Raw genomic sequence first — 20,000 nt, 5'->3', positions numbered from 1 at the left:
TATCGAGGGGTGCAGCACCTTGTCGTAGTGCCTCATGCCTCTCGTCTCGGGGCTCCCCAGTCGGATGCTCGTCAGCGCGGCCGTGGGGTCCCGGGGGTCCGGGGAGGGACAGTCCTCCAGCGCCAGCGCCAGCACAGCGCTCTCCAGGGTCCTCAGGGACCCCCCCGCCCCCCGGGACAGCAGGTCCTCTCGCAGAGCGTGCCAGACAGGTCTCTCCAGGGCAGTCAGGCTGCACGGGGAAGCAGGCAGCGGCAGGGACGCCCCGGGAGGGGTCCTCACGGCACCCAGCAGCTGGCTGTGGATCTGGGGGAGCGGGAGGGGGTCCCCAGCCTGGGACAGGAGCTGCAGGGGGAACGCAGAGCCTTGATAGAGCAGGGCTGCGTGCAGACTGTCAGGGTAGATCTGCAGAGAGAGGAGAGGAGGGAGAGATGCTGTGCTCTAGTCAGCAATCAAACACTGTGCTCTAGTCTAGCTGCTATAGTCAATCAAACACTGTGCTCTAGTCTAGCTGCTATAGTCAATCAAACACTGCTCTAGTCTAGCTGCTATAGTCAATCAAACACTGTGCTCTAGTCTAGCTGCTATAGTCAATCAAACACTGTGCTCTAGTCTAGCTGCTATAGTCAATCAAACACTGTGCTCTAGTCTAGCTGCTATAGTCAATCAAACACTGCTCTAGTCTAGCTGCTATAGTCAATCAAACACTGTGCTCTAGTCTAGCTGCTATAGTCAATCAAACACTGTGCTCTAGTCTAGCTGCTATAGTCAAACACTGTGCTCTAGTCTAGCTGCTATAGTCAAACACTGTGCTCTAGTCTAGCTGCTATAGTCAATCAAACACTGTGCTCTAGTCTAGCTGCTATAGTCAATCAAACACTGTGCTCTAGTCTAGCTGCTATAGTCAATCAAACACTGTGCTCTAGTCTAGCTGCTATAGTCAATCAAACACTGTGCTCTAGTCTAGCTGCTATAGTCAATCAAACACTGTGCTCTAGTCTAGCTGCTATAGTCAATCAAACACTGTGCTCTAGTCTAGCTGCTATAGTCAATCAAACACTGTGCTCTAGTCTAGCTGCTATAGTCAATCAAACACTGTGCTCTAGTCTAGCTGCTATAGTCAATCAAACACTGTGCTCTAGTCTAGCTGCTATAGTCAATCAAACACTGTACTCTAGTCTAGCTGCTATAGTCAATCAAACACTGTGCTCTAGTCTAGCTGCTATAGTCAATCAAACACTGTCCTCTAGTCTAGCTGCTATAGTCAATCAAACACTGTGCTCTAGTCTAGCTGCTATAGTCAATCAAACACTGTGCTCTAGTCTAGCTGCTATAGTCAGCAATCAAACACTGTGCTCTAGTCTAGCTGCTATAGTCAGCAATCAAACACTGTTCTAGTCTAACTGCTATAGTCAATCAAACACTGTGCTCTAGTCTAGCTGCTATAGTCAATCAAACACTGTGCTCTAGTCTAGCTGCTATAGTCAATCAAACACTGTGCTCTAGTCTAGCTGCTATAGTCAATCAAACACTGTGCTCTAGTCTAGCTGCTATAGTCAATCAAACACTGTGCTCTAGTCTAGCTGCTATAGTCAATCAAACACTGTGCTCTAGTCTAGCTGCTATAGTCAATCAAACACTGTGCTCTAGTCTAGCTGCTATAGTCAAACACTGTGCTCTAGTCTAGCTGCTATAGTCAATCAAACACTGTGCTCTAGTCTAGCTGCTATAGTCAATCAAACACTGTGCTCTAGTCTAGCTGCTATAGTCAATCAAACACTGTGCTCTAGTCTAGCTGCTATAGTCAATCAAACACTGTGCTCTAGTCTAGCTGCTATAGTCAATCAAACACTGTGCTCTAGTCTAGCTGCTATAGTCAATCAAACACTGTGCTCTAGTCTAGCTGCTATAGTCAAACACTGTGCTCTAGTCTAGCTGCTATAGTCAATCAAACACTGTGCTCTAGTCTAGCTGCTATAGTCAAACACTGCTCTAGTCTAGCTGCTATAGTCAATCAAACACTGTGCTCTAGTCTAGCTGCTATAGTCAAACACTGTGCTCTAGTCTAGCTGCTATAGTCAATCAAACACTGTGCTGTAGTCTAGCTGCTATAGTCAATCAAACACTGTGCTCTAGTCTAGCTGCTATAGTCAATCAAACACTGCTCTAGTCTAGCTGCTATAGCCAACCAAACACTGTGCTCTAGTCTAGCTGCTATAGTCAATCAAACACTGTGCTCTAGTCTAGCTGCTATAGTCAATCAAACACTGCTCTAGTCTAGCTGCTATAGCCAACCAAACACTGTGCTCTAGTCTAGCTGCTATAGCCAACCAAACACTGTGCTCTAGTCTAGCTGCTATAGTCAATCAAACACTGTGCTCTAGTCTAGCTGCTATAGTCAATCAAACACTGTGCTCTAGTCTAGCTGCTATAGTCAATCAAACACTGCTCTAGTCTAGCTGCTATAGCCAACCAAACACTGTGCTCTAGTCTAGCTGCTATAGTCAATCAAACACTGTGCTCTAGTCTAGCTGCTATAGTCAATCAAACACTGTGCTCTAGTCTAGCTGCTATAGTCAATCAAACACTGTGCTGTAGTCTAGCTGCTATAGTCAATCAAACACTGTGCTCTAGTCTAGCTGCTATAGTCAATCAAACACTGTGCTGTAGTCTAGCTGCTATAGTCAATCAAACACTGTGCTCTAGTCTAGCTGCTATAGTCAATCAAACACTGTGCTCTAGTCTAGCTGCTATAGTCAGCAATCAAACACTGTGCTCTAGTCTAGCTGCTATAGTCAATCAAACACTGTGCTCTAGTCTAGCTGCTATAGTCAATCAAACACTGTGCTCTAGTCTAGCTGCTATAGTCAATCAAACACTGTGCTCTAGTCTAGCTGCTATAGTCAATCAAACACTGTGCTCTAGTCTAGCTGCTATAGTCAAACACTGTGCTCTAGTCTAGCTGCTATAGTCAATCAAACACTGTGCTCTAGTCTAGCTGCTATAGTCAATCAAACACTGTGCTCTAGACTAGCTGCTATAGTCAATCAAACACTGTGCTCTAGTCTAGCTGCTATAGTCAATCAAACACTGTGCTCTAGTCTAGCTGCTATAGTCAATCAAACACTGTGCTCTAGTCTAGCTGCTATAGTCAATCAAACACTGTGCTCTAGTCTAGTTGCTATAGTCAATCAAACACTGTGCTCTAGTCTAGCTGCTATAGTCAATCAAACACTGTGCTCTAGTCTAGCTGCTATAGTCAAACACTGTGCTCTAGTCTAGCTGCTATAGTCAAACACTGTGCTCTAGTCAGCAATCAAACACTGGGTGTCTCTCAGCTACCTTGATCTGATCCCTGGTCTCTCCCGGCTCTCTGCACGCTGAGAACAGCTCTGATCTCTGGGTCTGCTCCAGCGCTGCGTCTCCTTCTAGAAGCCGGGGGTCGCTGTGGATCTTGGCCGCGGCCCAGAGCAGGGCAGCGGCCCGGGCTAGCTGGGGTCCCCCCTCCAGTTGGGGGGTCCCCTGGACCGCGGAGGGCTGCAGGAGCACGGGGAGGGCGGTGGAGGTGGGGATGGGGTTGGGGCAGGAGAGGAGGCGACTCTTAAACTCCTCCGTTCCCCAGTTTTCCCGGCCGGTCGCCCGGGCTGTGAATCGGACGTGGATCTCCTGCAGTTCGGCCTCCTGCCTCCGGAGGGCGCTCTGGTATCTCTGGAACTCCTCCAGGGGCAGGATCAGCCCCAGCACCCGCCCAGCTTCCTGCAGAGTGGTGTCGAGGTTCGGGATTGGGAAGTTCGGAAGAGACATCCTGCAGAGAGAGGAGAGAGGAGAGAGAGAAGAGAGGAGAGAGGAGAGGAGGGGAGAGAGGGGAGAAGAGAGGGGGGTAGAGGAGAGAGAGAAGAGAGGATAGGAAAGAGGAGAGGAGAGGAGAGAAGAGAGAAGAGAGGAGAGTGGAGAGAGAAGAGTGGAGAGAGGAGAGGAGAGAGGAGAGGAGAGAGGAGAGGAGGGGAGAGAGGGGAGAGAGAGGAGAGAGGAAGAAGAGAGGAGAGGAGGGGAGAGAGGGGAGAGGGGGAGAGGAGAGAGAAGAGAGGGGAGAGAAGAGAGGGGAGAGAAGAGAGGAGGGGAGAGAGGGGAGAAGAGAGGGGAGGAGAGAGGAAGAGGAGAGGAGAGAAGAGAGGAGAGAAGAGAGGAGAGAGAGAGGAGAGGGAGAGGGAGAGAGAGGAGGAGAGGGGAGAGAGGAGAGGGGGGAGAGGAGAGGGAGAGAGAGAGGAGAGAGAGGTGAGGAAGGAGGAGGAGGGGAGGAGAGGAGAGAAGAGAGGTGAGAAGAGGGGGTAGAGGAGAGAGGAGAGGAGAGGAGAAGGAGAGAGAAGAGAGGAGAGGAGAGAGGAGAGAGGAGAGAGGAGAGAGGATTACAGAAAATAGGATTAGCTCCACAACAGAAAGGTACTGGTATTTCGCACTCCCATAACCATGGTCACATAACCTTGTATGCTTTGCCTAAGATAAGGAACTGCAAGATGCCTACACTGCAGCTGCGGCTGTGAAGATAAAAGGATGAGCCAGACGTGTCTTTTTACACGTATACCCAAACCACCCATCCTTTTATCTGCTTGCTTTTTATCTGCTTGCTTAGTTTTATGGCACGTATGCATAGTTAGAAGTTTTCTCTATATGCTAATACCTGAATCATCATTGGCTAACCCTCTGCCTTGCTGACAGTTTTAAGGTATATAAGAAACTGATCTAACTCTGTATGTTGGAACACTGCTCGATGATTATCTCGCACCCTGTGTGCTGAGAGTGTTTTCAATTTGCAAACTTAAGAAATAAACGCCTGTGTGTTTGGAACTCGCAGTCTCTCTTCCTTTTATTTAGAATTTCCACGACAGGGGGGAGAGAGGGAGAGGAGAGAGAAGAAGAGGAGAGGAGAGAGAGGAGAGGAGAGGAGAGAGAGGGGGGGTAGAGAAGAGAGGAAGAGGAGAGGAGAGAGAGGGGAGGAGAGAAGAGAGAGGAGAAGAGGAGAGAGGGAGAGGAGAAGAGGAGAGAGGAGAAGAGGAGGGAGAGAGAAGAGGAGAGAAGAGAGAGGAGAAGAGGAGAGAGAAGAGAGGGGGGGTAGAGAAGAGAGGAAGAGGAGAGGAGAGAGAGGAGAGGAGAGAAGAGAGAGGAGAAGAGGAGAGAGGGAGAGGAGAGAGGAGAAGAGGAGGGAGAGAGAAGAGGGGAGAGAAGAGAAGAGAGGAAAGTGAAGAGAAGAGGGAGAGATGAGAGAGGAGAGAGCAGACCCTGAACTAATGATCTTCAATGGCAGACAGACAGACAGCGGCGCTGCAATGGCTCTGTATTACACTGAGGGGCAATGGTAGCACAAGTATAGGGCAGCTACAATGGGGTGAGGCTGGTAGAATGGGACCACAGTGTGCTAACTATACCCTCAATGATCTTCAATGGCAGACAGACAGACAGCGGCACTGCAATGGCTCTGTATTACACTGAGGGGCAATGGTAGCACAAGTATAGGGCAGCTACAATGGGGTGAGGCTGGTAGAATGGGACCACAGTGTGCTAACTATACCCTCAATGATCTTCAATGGCAGACAGACAGACAGCGGCACTGCAATGGCTCTGTATTACACTGGGGGGGGCAATGGTAGCACAAGTATAGGGCAGCTACAATGGGGTGAGGCTGGTAGAATGGGACGACAGTGTGCTCACTATACCCTAAATTGTGGTTGCCGTAGCGACTGCTATATATTTGATTTCCTTTATTGGGTTAGTTAAATCTCACGGTGATTTTCCAAATAAACGACTCTCCTGTCTAAAACCAATTGCGTAGAAATGTGAGGAATGTTTCTATATCAGATTCTTACTTTGAAACGGGAAAGACAGATTTTGAATTCCAAACTTGGCTGTATTTAAGATTCTGTAGCTCTGAACGCAGCTGAATTTAAAACATTAGACTTCCATTCGCTAACATGAGTTTACTGCTTTGGTATAGTGAGCACACTGTGGTCCCATTCTACCAGCCTCACCCCATTGTAGCTGCCCTATACTTGTGCTACCATTGCCTCTCAGTGTAATACAGAGCCATTGCAGTGCCGCTGTCTGTCTGTCTGCCATTGAAGATCATTGAGGGTATAGTTAGCACACTGTGGTCCCATTCTACCAGCCTCACCCCATTGCAGCTGCCCTATACTTGTGCTACCATCGCCCCTCAGTGTAATACAGAGCCATTGCAGTGCCGCTGTCTGTCTGTCTGCCATTGAAGATCATTGAGGGTATAGTTAGCACACTGTGGTCCCATTCTACCAGCCTCACCCCATTGTAGCTGCCCTATACCTGTTTAGTATCACACAGAACCACTGGAACTCATCAAGCTGCTAAATTCATTGTAACACATTCAACAGAGGACTGTAGAGAGCTTACTCACCTCAGAAAGTTCTGCTGTGCTGTTTCTTTCTTTCCCGAAACGCGAGTGAGTGATTGAGCGAGTTTGTGAGTGTGTGCGTGAGACTCTGAGAGTGTGTGTGTGTGTGAGTCTGTGAGAGTCTGTGAGAGTGTGTGTGAGTCTGTGAGAGTCTGTGTGAGTCTGTGAGAGTCTGTGTGAGTCTGTGAGAGTCTGTGTGAGTCTGTGAGGGTGTGTGTGTGTGAGTCAGTGTGAGCGTGTGTGTGAGTCTGTGTGTGTGTGTGAGAGTGTGTGTGTGTGAGTCTGTGAGAGTGTGTGTCTGTGTGTGTGAGTCTGTGAGAGTGTGTGTGAGTCTGTGTGTGTGAGTCTGTGAGAGTCTGTGTCTGTGTGAGAGAGTCTGTGTGTGTGTGTGAGTCTGTGAGAGTGTGTGTGAGTCTGTGTGTGTGTGTGTGTGTGAGTCTGTGTGTGTGTGAGAGAGTCTGTGTGTGTGTGTGAGTCTGTGTGTGTGTGTGAGTCTGTGTGTGTGTGTGTGTGTGTGAGTCTGTGTATGTGTGTGAGAGTGTGTGTGTGTGTGAGTCTGTGAGGGTGTGTGTGAGTCTGTGAGAGTCTGTGTGTGTGTGTGAGTCAGTGTGAGCGTGTGTGTGAGTCTGTGTGTGTGTGTGAGAGTGTGTGTGTGTGTGAGTCTGTGAGAGTGGGTGTCTGTGTGTGTGAGTCTGTGAGAGTGTGTGTGAGTCTGTGTGTGTGAGTCTGTGAGAGTCTGTGACTGTGTGAGAGAGTCTGTGTGTGTGTGAGAGTCTGTGTGTGTGTGTGTGAGTCTGTGTGTGTGTGTGTGAGTCTGTGTGAGCGTGTGTGTGATTCTGTGAGAGTCTGTGTGTGTGTGTGTGAGTCTGTGTGAGCGTGTGTGTGAGTCTGTGAGAGTCTGTGTGTGTGAGAGAGTCTGTGAGCTTAATATATACTCTGTGATTTCAATTAGGAAATACAATTAAATAAAAAATAAATAAATAATTCAGAAAAACTCTCAGCGCTCTGCGAAAAGCCAGCGGCCGTGCCAGTGTAATACTGAACAAAAATGCTGTTTGTTTGCCAGGAATTTCTGCGAAACTAATTTCATTGGGAGCTTAGTGATCCGACAAAATATTTTCATGTGCAAAAAAAGAAACCAGCCAAGTTAAAAATAATTAATTAATTAATTAATTTAAAAAGACTGCTTTGTTTGTAAAAGGTATATTTTGGAGCGTTTTCCTGCAATGAAAGTGCTAGCCTGTTCTAGGTGCCTCTGTTCTAGGTTCTAGAAGTCTAGAACACACACCGCTAACATGTAAAGGAAGTGAAAATAAGGTCTAGTTTATTGTATTGATTGAATACAAGCACGCTCCGTTACAAGCAGACTATGGGTTACGTCGTCCATCATACAGGAGAGAGTTTCATCCACTCAAGTTTGTTTTTGCTGGCAATACACTAGGTGTGCACTAGATGGCGCTGGCACTGGGTCGTTTAAAGATACGGGCAGCTCCTGAACTCAGAGTCAAAGAAACAAAATACTTATCCAAACTTTAGAGGAGCTCAGGGGTTAGATAAAGAAAGTGCTGGGCTGCAGTGTGGAAGGCAGTGGGGTTTGAGGAGCTCAGTGGTTAGATAAAGAAAGCGCTGGGCTGCAGTGTGGAAGGCAGTGGGGTTTGAGGAGCTCAGTGGTTAGATAAAGAAAGCGCTGGGCTGCAGTGTGGAAGGCAGTGGGGTTTGAGGAGCTCAGTGGTTAGATAAAGAAAGCGCTGGGCTGCAGTGTGGAAGGCAGTGGGGTTTGAGGAGCTCAGTGGTTAGATAAAGAAAGCGCTGGGCTGCAGTGTGGAAGGCAGTGGGGTTTGAGGAGCTCAGTGGTTAGATAAAGAAAGCGCTGGGCTGCAGTGTGGAAGGCGGTGGGGTTTGAGGAGCTCAGTGGTTAGATAAAGAAAGCGCTGGGCTGCAGTGTGGAAGGCAGTGGGGTTTGAGGAGCTCAGTGGTTAGATAAAGAAAGCGCTGGGCTGCAGTGTGGAAGGCAGTGGGGTTTGAGGAGCTCAGTGGTTAGATAAAGAAAGCGCTGGGCTGCAGTGTGGAAGGCAGTGGGGTTTGAGGAGCTCAGTGGTTAGATAAAGAAAGCGCTGGGCTGCAGTGTGGAAGGCAGTGGGGTTTGAGGAGCTCAGTGGTTAGATAAAGAAAGCGCTGGGCTGCAGTGTGGAAGGCAGTGGGGTTTGAGGAGCTCAGTGGTTAGATAAAGAAAGCGCTGGGCTGCAGTGTGGAAGGCAGTGGGGTTTGAGGAGCTCAGCGGTTAGATAAAGAAAGCGCTGGGCTGCAGTGTGGAAGGCAGTGGGGTTTGAGGAGCTCAGTGGTTAGATAAAGAAAGCGCTGGGCTGCAGTGTGGAAGGCAGTGGGGTTTGAGGAGCTCAGTGGTTAGATAAAGAAAGCGCTGGGCTGCAGTGTGGAAGGCAGTGGGGTTTGAGGAGCTCAGCGGTTAGATAAAGAAAGCGCTGGGCTGCAGTGTGGAAGGCAGTGGGGTTTGAGGAGCTCAGTGGTTAGATAAAGAAAGCGCTGGGCTGCAGTGTGGAAGGCAGTGGGGTTTGAGGAGCTCAGTGGTTAGATAAAGAAAGCGCTGGGCTGCAGTGTGGAAGGCAGTGGGGTTTGAGGAGCTCAGCGGTTAGATAAAGAAAGCGCTGGGCTGCAGTGTGGAAGGCAGTGGGGTTTGAGGAGCTCAGTGGTTAGATAAAGAAAGCGCTGGGCTGCAGTGTGGAAGGCAGTGGGGTTTGAGGAGCTCAGTGGTTAGATAAAGAAAGCGCTGGGCTGCAGTGTGGAAGGCAGTGGGGTTTGAGGAGCTCAGTGGTTAGATAAAGAAAGCGCTGGGCTGCAGTGTGGAAGGCAGTGGGGTTTGAGGAGCTCAGTGGTTAGATAAAGAAAGCGCTGGGCTGCAGCGTGGAAGGCAGTGGGGTTTGAGGAGCTCAGTGGTTAGATAAAGAAAGCGCTGGGCTGCAGCGTGGAAGGCAGTGGGGTTTGAGGAGCTCAGTGGTTAGATAAAGAAAGCGCTGGGCTGCAGTGTGGAAGGCAGTGGGGTTTGAGGAGCTCAGTGGTTAGATAAAGAAAGCGCTGGGCTGCAGTGTGGAAGGCAGTGGGGTTTGAGGAGCTCAGTGGTTAGGTAAAGAAAGTTAAGGCGTGGGTTTTGAAACGCGTTTATATTCTTGACGATACGGTACAAATGCTTCGTTGAACCGGACCCAGTTATATTTGGAGGTCGCCATTAGTACTTTTGCAAAAAAAAAATCAGATACTGTGACCCAGAGACAGGGTGGAAAAACACTTTGAATTTTTACAAGAATAAAAACGCGAAATTAAAACCCGGTTTTATCACAGTAAGTACTGATATCAAGGTAAACAAACACAGACACGCCGGGTGTTTCTTTGTAATGGTAACTGTGGATTTTGCTGATAAAAAAAACGGAAAGGTCATAAGAGATTTCTTTATGAATGAAGTGTAGAATTATATATATATATGTATTTATATTTAGTATATAACATATATAACCCAACTGCCTATTGTATTAATGAATCGTTAACTGAAAAAGAATGTTGTTTGATTTGAATTTTACGTTCGGTCGCGTCGGTTGAAAGATATATTTTTTAAAATTTAATTTAATTTTAACCGCCTCATTTGTTTGTGAAATTTGACTCCTGTGATATTTTTACTGTTGCTAAAGCCATATGCAAAATATCAATCGTCGTTTTGAAATTCAATTAAAAAAAAAGACGACTTTTTTTTTTTTTTAATCAAACTGAAAAGCCTAGCGAGACTTTTTCAAATGTTTCCTCAAATGTTTTAATATGTAATATATCCTACACTTTGAAATAAGCTTCAAAACGTGTATATAATTTCAATAATATTATTAATAAGAATAATACAACGGGAGACTAACTAATTTGTGTTTATTTATTATTAATTTTTATTTTTTTTTAATGGCCACGCGCATGGTAACGTAACGCTACTAGGCCGCTGAAAAAAACAGCGAGCGACTTCGTTAAAATATAATTTAAATTAAGTCTTAAATTGACTAATTTTACCTCAGAATGTGCTCCGAATTGTTTTGTCAAAATTAAGTGAGCCTTAACAGCGTTTTAAAATGTCTCCCAGTAAAGTATTGATAATTATTTATATAGACCCGTCGAGTGATGTTGTTTATATATGTTTATATATATAATTTAATACATTTCTTCATGACAATGTATTTAAATCAAATGTTTATTTTATATATCCTATTTTCTGTAGCATTTCTATCACAGTAGTCGCCCGAGTCTTTTGCTATGTTAGTCATAATAAACTTTGTTATTTTAAACTAGTTTATATAATTTAATTCTAATCGGTGACGCACAATCATTATACTTTTTTTTTTTTTAATAGAAGTAATCTTAAATAACAATACTTCTGTTTTGACTGGTTTTTGTTTTGTTTCCTTGTAAAAACCCAGCTGTTTTTTTAAAAAAAAAAAATCTTAATGTGAAGCATTTTTGAAACTGGTGAAAATGCACTTTGATGTAAACTGTAGATAAATACTTCAGAACATCCCTGTTCACTTCTGATAGTCTCTCTCCTCTCCCCCTGTCTCTTCTCCCCTCTCTCTCTCTCTCTTCCCTTTCTCTCTCTCTTCCCACCTTCCTTTCATTGCCACTCTTTCCTCTCTCTCCCCCTGCCTCCTCTGTTTTTCTCTCTCCTCTCTCTCTCTCTGATGTGGATCTGAGCTCAGTTTCATCTCATAGCAGGTTTATTTCCTCTCAGATGGGTGGCTGATGTCTTTCCCGCCTCCCTGCCTCCTCTCTCTCTCTCTCTCTCTCCCTCCTTCTCTCTCTCTCTCTGCCTTCTCTCTCTCTCCCTCTCTCTCTCCCTCTCTCTCTCTCCTTCTCTGTCTCTCTCTGCCTTCTCTGTCTCTCCCTCTCTCTCTCCCTGCCTCTTCTCTCTCCCCTCTGTCTCCTCTCTCTCTCTACCCTCCTCTCTCTCCCCCTGTCTCCCTCTCTCTCCCCTCTGTCTCTCTGCCTTCTCTCTCCTTTGTCTCTCTCCTCTGTCTCTCGCTCTCTCCTCTGTCGCTCTCTTTCTCTCCTCTGTCTCTCTCTCTCCCTGCCTCCTCTCTCCCCTCTGTCTCTCTCTCTCCCCTCTGTCTCCCTCTCTCTCCTCTCTCTCCTCTGTCTCCTCTCTCTCTCTACCCTCCTCTCTCCCCTCTGTCTCTCTGCCTTCTCTCTCCTTTGTCTCTCTCCTCTCTCCTCTGTCTCCCTCTCTCTCCTCTCGCTCCCCCTCTCCCTGCCTCCTCTCTCTTCTCTCATGTGTATCTGACCTCTCTCTCTCTCTCTTATTCTCTTCACAGTTGTCTCTCCTCTCCGATGGGCGGCTGGTCTCGCTCAGCAGTGCTGCAGCTCTATAGAGCCCTGCTCAGAGCGGGGCGCCCCCTACAGCACACCGACCGCAACTACTACCGCGCGGCGCTGAGCCGGGAGTTCCGCCGTTGCCAGGGGCTGCGGGAGGAGGGGGCGAGGGAGCTCGCGCTGAAGAGGGGGCTCTTCTTCCTGCACAGCGGCCTGGGCGGGCTGGTCTAGAGTCTGGAACCATAGAACAGTTCTAGAACCCCAAGCAAGGATCTTTCTTGTGGAAATACAGGTCGGGGAATGTTCTGGAACCCCAAGGGGGAACCTGTGTGGGGAAAACTGTTCAAGAAATTTTAGAAGAAGAATCGAGAACCTTTGCACAGAGGAGGCGAGAATCTGATCTAGAACTTTATCATAGAACTCTAGAAGCAAACACAGCTGAAGCATAATGACTGAGATGTATTTTCTTTTTAATAAATAGCGGAAAACAAACGCATAGCGAATTTAGACACACTGAGAAACGCTCTGGAACTGTGAACTGACCTAGAACGCTTCTAGAGCTACCAGATTAATCTAGAACTCCTCAATGAAGCCGATCTTCTCGGAACGCTGCAGAATGCTCCAGTGAAGACTTTTTTTAAAATCGCCGTTGAGGTCGAATCTAGATCTGCTCTAGAAGACCGGAATCTTCTTGAAATACAGAAAACATTAAAGTCGCCGTGACATGAGGGATAAACAGACGGGGACGTTCTCGCAGAAACTTCACGGAAGCTGAACCCCAGGTTCGAGTTGGGAGGAGGAGGCGATAGGATTTGGAAGATAGACATAACACAGACTCGCAGGTAAGGGTGGGTTCTAGGATTCCTGGAGATCTTATTTCCCATCCCTGATCTCTCTGTCTAAATATCCCATAGTTCCCAGCAATATCCTGTAGCTCTCTTCACTATAAAATCAGCTACGAACCTCCTTCAACCAAAGTCTATCTACAGGGCTGGGAATCAGACTCCCGCTGCACAGCAGTGTGATTCAGTCCTGGTTTCACTAGGAGTTTAATAATCAGACACACCTGAGCTTGTTAGCTAGACACACTGGGGGCTGATCAAGCTGGTAGCAGTAAAACCTGGACTGGATCACACTGCTGTGCAATAAGAGTCTGATTCCCAGCCCTTTTGATAGACTGGTTGAAGGAGGTTTGTAGCTGATTTTATAGTGAAGAGAGCTACAGGATATTGCTGGGAACTGTGGGATATTTAGACAGAGAGATCAGGGATGGGAATCAGACTCCTATCGCACAGCAGTGTGATCCAGTCCAGGTTTTACTGCTACCAGCTTGATCAGCCCCCAGTGTGTCTAGCTAACAAGCTCAGGTGTGTCTTATTATTAAACTCCTCGTGAAACCAGGACTGGATCACACTGCTGTGCAGCGGGGGTCCGGTTCCCCTCGCTGTGTTTGTAATGTGTGTGATACGAGACTCTCTTGTGTTTTTCAGGTGTTGCGATGTCGGGGGTCGAGAGGGACCCCAAAGGGAGGAAGGAGGATAACGGGGTGGGGAGCGCCATCGATTTTGTCCTCTCCAACGCCAAGCTGGTGCTGGGGGTCGGGGGGGCGGCGATGCTGGGCATCGCCACGCTGGCAGTGAAGCGGGTGAGTGAGAGACGAGAACCGGTTCAAATCCATTGAGTTAAAATGCATTGTCGGATTCCTAATCCATTGTAGTTGCAATGCATTGTGGGATCGCTTATCTATTGCAGTTGCAGTGCATCGTGGGATTCCTAATCAATTACAGTTGCAGTGCATCGTGGGATTCCTAATCAATTGCAGTTGCAGTGCATCGTGGGATTCCTAATCAATTACAGTTGCAATGTATTTGGAAGAAACAGTAAAACATGTTGATGTGGATAGCTGTTTATACTGCGTGTGTGTGTGTGTCTGTGTCTCTCAGTGTGTGTGTCTCAGTGTGTGTCTGTGTCTCAGTGTGTGTCTGTGTGTCTCAGTGTGTGTCTGTGTGTCTCAGTGTGTGTCTGTGTGTCTCAGTGTGTGTCTGTGTCTCAGTGTGTGTCTGTGTGTCTCTCAGTGTGTGTGTCTCAGTGTGTGTGTGTGTGTGTGTCTCTCAGTGTGTGTGTCTCTCAGTGTGTGTGTGTGTCTCTCAGTGTGTGTGTCTCAGTGTGTGTGTCTCTCAGTGTGTGTGTCTCTCAGTGTGTGTGTGTGTGTCTCAGTGTGTGTGTGTGTCTCAGTGTGTGTGTCTGTGTGTCTCTCAGTGTGTGTGTCTCAGTGTGTGTGTGTGTGTGTCTCTCAGTGTGTGTGTCTCTCAGTGTGTGTGTGTGTGTCTCAGTGTGTGTGTGTCTCAGTGTGTGTGTGTCTCAGTGTGTGTGTGTGTGTGTCTCAGTGTGTGTGTCTCTCAGTGTGTGTGTGTGTCTCTCAGTGTGTGTGTGTGTGTGTGTGTGTGTGTGTGTGTGTGTGTCTCAGTGTGTGTGTGTGTGTCTCTGTGTGTGTGTGTGTGTGTGTGTGTCTCTGTGTGTGTGTGTGTGTGTGTCTCTGTGTGTGTGTGTGTGTGTGTTTGTAGCAGTGAATATTATTGCTGGTTATTTAGAATATTATATTTCTAATTGACCCCCAGTTCTGCCCCTGCACAGTGAAACAAAAATCATTCAAATAAATAAATGAAATTTCTGCTGTGTTTTCTGTCCTCTGCTGTTTCCTGTGTCTGTGCTGAAGCCCAGCCGGCTGCAGCCTGACTCGGATTTCATTTTCTCGTTTCTGTTCCAGATGTACGACCGAGCGGTCAGCGCCCCTGCCAGCCCCGCCAAGATGGGCCAATCGGGGAAGAGGAGCTGGGAGGAGCCGAGCTGGCTGGGGTCGTCGCCGCGGTTACTGAACAGCGACATGAAAACCAACCTCAGCCGGTCTCTGCAGACTCTGCCCACCGGCAACTCTGCGTCCGGAGTCTGTGAGTCTGCGTGTCTGCGTGTCTGTGTGAGAGTCTCTCTGCGTGCTTGTGTGTATCTGAGTCTCTGTGTCTTTGTGTGTGTGTTTAAGTGAGAGTCTGTGTGTGGTGAGTGTCTCTGTGTCTGTCTGTCTGTCTGTCTGAGTTTGTGAGTGTGTGTGTGTGTCTCTCTCTCTCTTTCTCTCTCTCTCTCTGTGTGTCTCTCTGTGTCTGTCTCGCTGTATGTGTCTCTCTCTCTTTGTGTCTGTGTGTGTCTCTCTCTCTCTGTGTGTTAATCTCTCCTCTCCTCCCAGGCTCTGTGTGAGTGTGTGTGTCTCTCTCTCTCTCTCTCTCTCTCTCTCTCTCTCTGTATTAATATCTCTCCTCCCAGGCTCTGTGGGGGCGTGGTCTCTCTCTCTGGGGGCGGAGCCTCTCTCTCTGTATTAATGTCTCTCATCCCAGGCTCTGTGGGGGCGTGGTCTCTCTCTGTGGGGGCAGGGCCTCTCTCTCTGTATTAATGTCTCTCCTCCCAGGCTCTGGGGGCGTGGTCTCTCTCTGCAGGGGCGGAGCCTCTCTCTGTGTATTAATATCTCTCCTCCCAGGCTCTGGGGGCGTGGCCTCTCTCTGTAGGGGCGGAGCCTCTCTCTGTGTATTAATATCTCTCCTCCCAGGCTCTGGGGGCGTGGCCTCTCTCTGTAGGGGCGGAGCTTCTCTCTGTGTATTAATATCTCTCCTCCCAGGCTCTGTGGGGGCGGAGCCTCTCTCTCTGTGTGTTAATATCTCTCCTCCCAGGCTCTGTAGGGGTGGAGCCTCTCTCTCTCTGTATTAATATCTCTCCTCTCCTCCCAGGCTCTGTGGGGGCGGGGCCTCTCTCTCTCTGTATTAATATCTCTCCTCCCAGGCTCTGTGGGGGTGGAGCCTCTCTCTCTGTGTATTAGTATCTCTCCTCCCAGGCTCTGTGGGGGCGGAGCCTCTCTCTCTGTGTATTAATATCTCTCCTCCCAGGCTCTGTAGGGGCGGAGCCTCTCTCTCTGTGTATTAATATCTCTCCTCCCAGGCTCTGTAGGGGCGGAGCCTCTCTCTCTGTGTATTAATATCTCTCCTCCCAGGCTCTGTAGGGGCGGAGCCTCTCTCTCTGTGTATTAATATCTCTCCTCCCAGGCTCTGTGGGGGCGGAGCCTCTCTCTCTGTGTATTAATATCTCTCCTCCCAGGCTCTGTGGGGGCGGAGCCTCTCTCTCTGTGTATTAATATCTCTCCTCCCAGGCTCTGTAGGGGCGGAGCCTCTCTCTCTGTGTGTTAATATCTCTCCTCCCAGGCTCTGTAGGGGCGGAGCCTCTCTCTCTGTGTATTAATATCTCTCCTCCCAGGCTCTGTGGGGGCGGAGCCTCTCTCTCTGTGTATTAATATCTCTCCTCCCAGGCTCTGTGGGGGCGGAGCCTCTCTCTCTGTGTGTTAATATCTCTCCTCCCAGGCTCTGTAGGGGCGGAGCCTCTCTCTGTGTATTAATATCTCTCCTCTCCTCCCAGGCTCTGTGGGGGCGGGGCCTCTCTCTCTGGGGGCGGGGTCCCGGCAGCGCGCGTCTCTCGGTGAGAAGCTGCGCTGCTTCTACGAGACTCGGGTTCGGATCCCCTTGGAGGAGCAGAGCGGGGCACGCAGGGCTGTGCTGCAGATCTGCTCCCAGCTGCTCTCCTCTCTGCGGGACAGGCTGCCGGACGCGCCCCTGAGAGACCCCTACCCCAGCGGCAGCCTCTACGACGACCTGCAGGTGAGCGGGGGGGACCCCAAATTCATTCCATGAATCCATCATCATCATTTAAGATGCCTTTAGCCAAGGCAAGTTACAGGGCAGCGCAGACAGGGTTACAATGCAAGCTTCATTGTAGTTAAAGAACTACAGATCCCAGCATCCCTCACCACTCCCGCAGGTGAAGAGGCATGCTGGGAGCTGTAGTCCTGTAGTCAGGGCTGCACCGATAGACTGCAACAAGGGCACAGCTCATCGCAGTGAGAGAACTACAGATCCCAGTATCCCTCACCACCGCCGCAGGTGAAGAGGCATGCTGGGAGCTGTAGTCCCGTAGGGTTACAATGCAAGATTCATATTGAAACACAGTGCAAATCATAACACTGCTAGAATACAAGATGAAGGAGGAGGCAGCGAGGCAGGATCGCAGCGAGTTCTCTCTATAAGGAAGTAAACAGTAATTGCGCAAGGATAGTGAATCAGTCTTGTTTTCATCCTTGAGCTTGTTAGCTAGGCACACTGGGGGCTAATCAAGCTGGTAGCAGTAAAACCAGGACTGGATCACACTGCTGTGCAGCAGGAGTCTGATTCCCAGCCCTGTAGATAGACTTTGGTTGAAGGAGGTTTGTAGCTGATTTTATAGTGAAGAGAGCTACAGGATCTTGCTGAGAACTGTGGGATATTTAGACAGAGAGATCAGGGATGGGAATCAGACTCCTATCGCACAGCAGCGTGATCCAGTCCAGGTTTTACTGCTACCAGCTTGATCAGCCCCCAGTGTGTCTAGCTAACAAGTTCAGGTGTGTCTTATTATTAAACTCCCAGTGAAACCAGGACTGGATCACACTGCTGTGCAGCGGGAGTCTGATTCCCAGCCCTGTAGATAGACTTTGGTTGAAGGAGGTTTGTAGCTGATTTTATAGTGAAGAGAGCTACAGGATATTGGTGGGAACTGTGGGATATTTAGACAGAGAGATCAGGGCTGGGAATCAGACTCCTATCACACAGCAGTGTGATCCAGTCCAGGTTTTACTGCTACCAGCTTGATCAGCCCCCAGTGTGTCTAGCTAACAAGCTCAGGTGTGTCTTATTATTAAACTCCTAGTGAAACCAGGACTGGATCACACTGCTGTGCAGCTGGACTCTGATTCCCAGCCCTGTTTCTAAAATCCCACAACCCCCCTCTCTCTCTGTCAGGTGGTGACGGCAGATCACGCCCAGCTGATGGTCCCCCTGGTCCTGGAAAAAAACCTGTGGTCTCCCGTCCCCGGGGAAGAAACCATCATGAACGTCCCGGGATTCTGGCTCATCCGTCGGGAAAACCAGGAATACTACCCGCGGGGGACCAGCTACTGGGACCGCTGCGTGGTGGGAGGCTACCTCTCCCCGAAATCCGTCCTGGAATCCTTCGAGAGGGTCGTGCGCGACTCGATAAACTGGCCGGCCGTGGGCGCCGCGCTGGACTGCCGCGTCCGGCCGGTCGTTCCCTCGGAGACGATCGCTCTGGAGGTCCAGTACGAGACCGACCGCCGGCTCTTCCTGGAGTTCCTGCCGCTGGTCGTCTTCGAAGACCGCGTGCTGATCGCCAAGCCTCACCGGCTGGCCGAGTTCGCCAACGTTTGGCGGCAAAGCTTCCGGGAGGCCCACACCTCCAGGCTCCAGCGGGCGGACCGGGGCGACGGCGGCTGCCGCTGCCTCTGTCTCAAGCTGCTGAAGGGCGTCTGCAAGGTCAACCCGGCCCTGGGGAAGCTGGACTCCGGGCAGCTGACTGCCGCCGTGCTGGCGGTCAGTACTCGGAAGAGAGACTGGTCGCCGGACAATTTGGCCGAGCGTTTCCTGCTGCTGATCCGGGAGCTGGTGGGGTGGCTGGAGGAGGGGTGCCTCCCTTGCCCTCTGGACCCCAAAGTCAACCTCTTCTCCGAGCTCACCCCCCAGGAGATCGACGAACTGGGGTACACCCTCTACTGCGCGCTGTCGGAGCCGGAGAGCCTGCTGAGGACTTGAGATTATTGTAGTGCTGCCATTGCACCCCCTCAGTGTAATACAGAGCCATTGCAGAGCCGCTGTCTGTCTGTCTGCCATTGAAGATCATTGAGGGTATAGTTAGCACACTGTGGTCCCATTCTACCAGCCTCACCCCATTGTAGCTGCCCTATACTTGTGCTACCGTTGCCCCCTCAGTGTAATACAGAGCCATTGCAGTGCCGCTGTCTGTCTGTCTGTCATTGAAGATCATTGAGGGTATAGTTAGCACACTGTGGTCCCATTCTACCAGCCTCACCCCATTGTAGCTGCCCTATACTTGTGCTACCGTTGCCCCTCAGTGTAATACAGAGCCATTGCAGAGCCGCTGTCTGTCTGTCTGCCATTGAAGATCATTGAGGGTATAGTTAGCACACTGTGGTCCCATTCTACCAGCCTCACCCCATTGCAGCTGCCCTAAAAGTGGTTGAAAATACAGTATAGGGCAGCTACAATGGGGTGAGGCTGGTAGAACACAATAGAGGGATGATATTTTGACAGTGGGATCTCAATGGAGATGAGCTAGCCAAACACACTGCTGGTAATACATTGCAGTCCAGCACAGGAGACAGACAGACAGATATTAGGATCCTTGTGTGTGCCTCTCTGCTCAGTCCCCCTCCGCTGGGCCATGAGCTGGTGATGCTGGGGTCTGCTAGCTGGGATTTTGGGGGGTGTTTGAAACAGGAGGCTGTGTGGTCCAGTGGTTAAAGAAAAGGGCTTGTAACCAGGAGGTCCCGGGTTCAAATCCCACCTCAGCCGCTGACTCACTGTGTGACCCTGAGCAAGTCACGTCACCTCCTTGTGCTCCGTCTTTCGGGTGAGACGTAGTTGTAAGTGACTCTGCAGCTGATGCATAGTTCACACACCCTAGTCTCTGTAAGTCGCCTTGGATAAAGGCGTCTGCTAGATAAACTAATAATAATAATACTCAAGGGCAGTTCGAACGAGGAATGGAGAAAAAGGGAGAGGATTGTGAGAATGGGTTTTTTGGTGAGAAGATTGTTATAAGATATATACATATATATATGTGTGTGTATGTATATGGGGGGTGGGTAGGGGGGTAATCTGCACAGGCAAATTTCAGCATTGCAGGAGCCAATCAAATCGTGTTTGTTCGAAGTATGTGTTTTTAAAGGAGGTCTAACTACAGTGTATAAAAAATAAAGCTGTTTTTTTTCACACACACACATACACACACATATATTACTCTGAAGCCATTCATAAATATTAGCCAGCCTTTTTATTGTGCTATAAGCAAAATAGGTTTTATGGATGTGATTCACCAACATATTTTGGTCTCATATTTATGGCTTCACAGTATATTATATAATATAGTATTTGTATGTGTTTATTTTTATTAAAAATGAATTAAAGTCGCATTTGGTATAGAATGAAACCTTGATAAGTATTATTTTGTTTGGTTTGAAGTCTCCCGGATCCTTTTTTTGAAACACCTGCTTCAGTGTTCCCTGACCCCAGACTGTGATCACGTGACTTTGTTTTGGTCTCATCTTTTTTTTAAAATCTCCCCCCCCCCCCCC

The 20,000-nt window shown here is 48.9% G+C and overlaps 3 protein-coding genes across 5 annotated transcripts in view; 2 read left to right on the top strand and 1 right to left on the bottom strand.

Moving 5' to 3' along the window:
• The window catches only part of LOC131734227 (carnitine O-acetyltransferase-like), a 12,040-nt gene extending 4,754 nt beyond the window's left edge, over positions 1-7,286 (bottom strand). The window contains exons 1-3 of one of the 2 annotated variants that reach the window (XM_059021307.1): positions 6,419-7,286; positions 3,340-3,802; positions 19-402 (exon numbers count right to left, since the gene is read on the bottom strand). In XM_059021307.1, coding sequence (XP_058877290.1) covers positions 19-402; positions 3,340-3,801 — 846 coding nt within the window. In that variant the 5' untranslated portion in view covers position 3,802; positions 6,419-7,286. Of the gene's footprint in view, positions 1-18; positions 403-3,339; positions 3,803-4,675; positions 4,797-6,418 lie in introns of those variants that run through there. The other variant, XM_059021308.1, reaches the window with a different exon arrangement.
• Positions 7,287-9,494: 2,208 nt separating this feature from the next.
• Positions 9,495-12,007, top strand: LOC131734224 (mitochondrial ribosome and complex I assembly factor AltMIEF1-like). Its single transcript, XM_059021304.1, has 2 exons — positions 9,495-9,768; positions 11,767-12,007. The coding sequence occupies exon 2, from the start codon at positions 11,783-11,785 to the stop codon at positions 11,993-11,995; it is 213 nt and encodes a 70-aa protein (XP_058877287.1). The 5' UTR covers positions 9,495-9,768; positions 11,767-11,782; the 3' UTR covers positions 11,996-12,007.
• A 417-nt stretch (positions 12,008-12,424) lies between these two features.
• The window catches only part of LOC117417582 (mitochondrial dynamics protein MID51-like), an 8,112-nt gene continuing 536 nt past the window's right edge, over positions 12,425-20,000 (top strand). The window contains exons 1-5 of one of the 2 annotated variants that reach the window (XM_059021302.1): positions 12,425-12,546; positions 13,255-13,409; positions 14,532-14,712; positions 16,217-16,455; positions 17,632-20,000. The exon at positions 17,632-20,000 is cut by the window's right edge and continues 536 nt beyond it. In XM_059021302.1, coding sequence (XP_058877285.1) covers positions 13,263-13,409; positions 14,532-14,712; positions 16,217-16,455; positions 17,632-18,438 — 1,374 coding nt within the window. In that variant the 5' untranslated portion in view covers positions 12,425-12,546; positions 13,255-13,262 and the 3' untranslated portion in view covers positions 18,439-20,000. Of the gene's footprint in view, positions 12,607-13,254; positions 13,410-14,531; positions 14,713-16,216; positions 16,456-17,631 lie in introns of both variants that reach the window. The other variant, XM_059021301.1, reaches the window with a different exon arrangement.

This window comes from Acipenser ruthenus, unplaced genomic scaffold (assembly GCF_902713425.1).
Source record: "Acipenser ruthenus unplaced genomic scaffold, fAciRut3.2 maternal haplotype, whole genome shotgun sequence".
NCBI lineage: Eukaryota > Metazoa > Chordata > Actinopteri > Acipenseriformes > Acipenseridae > Acipenser > Acipenser ruthenus.
The sequence above is the reverse complement of the archived record's forward strand: the minus strand, read 5'-3'. Positions and strand labels throughout refer to the sequence as shown.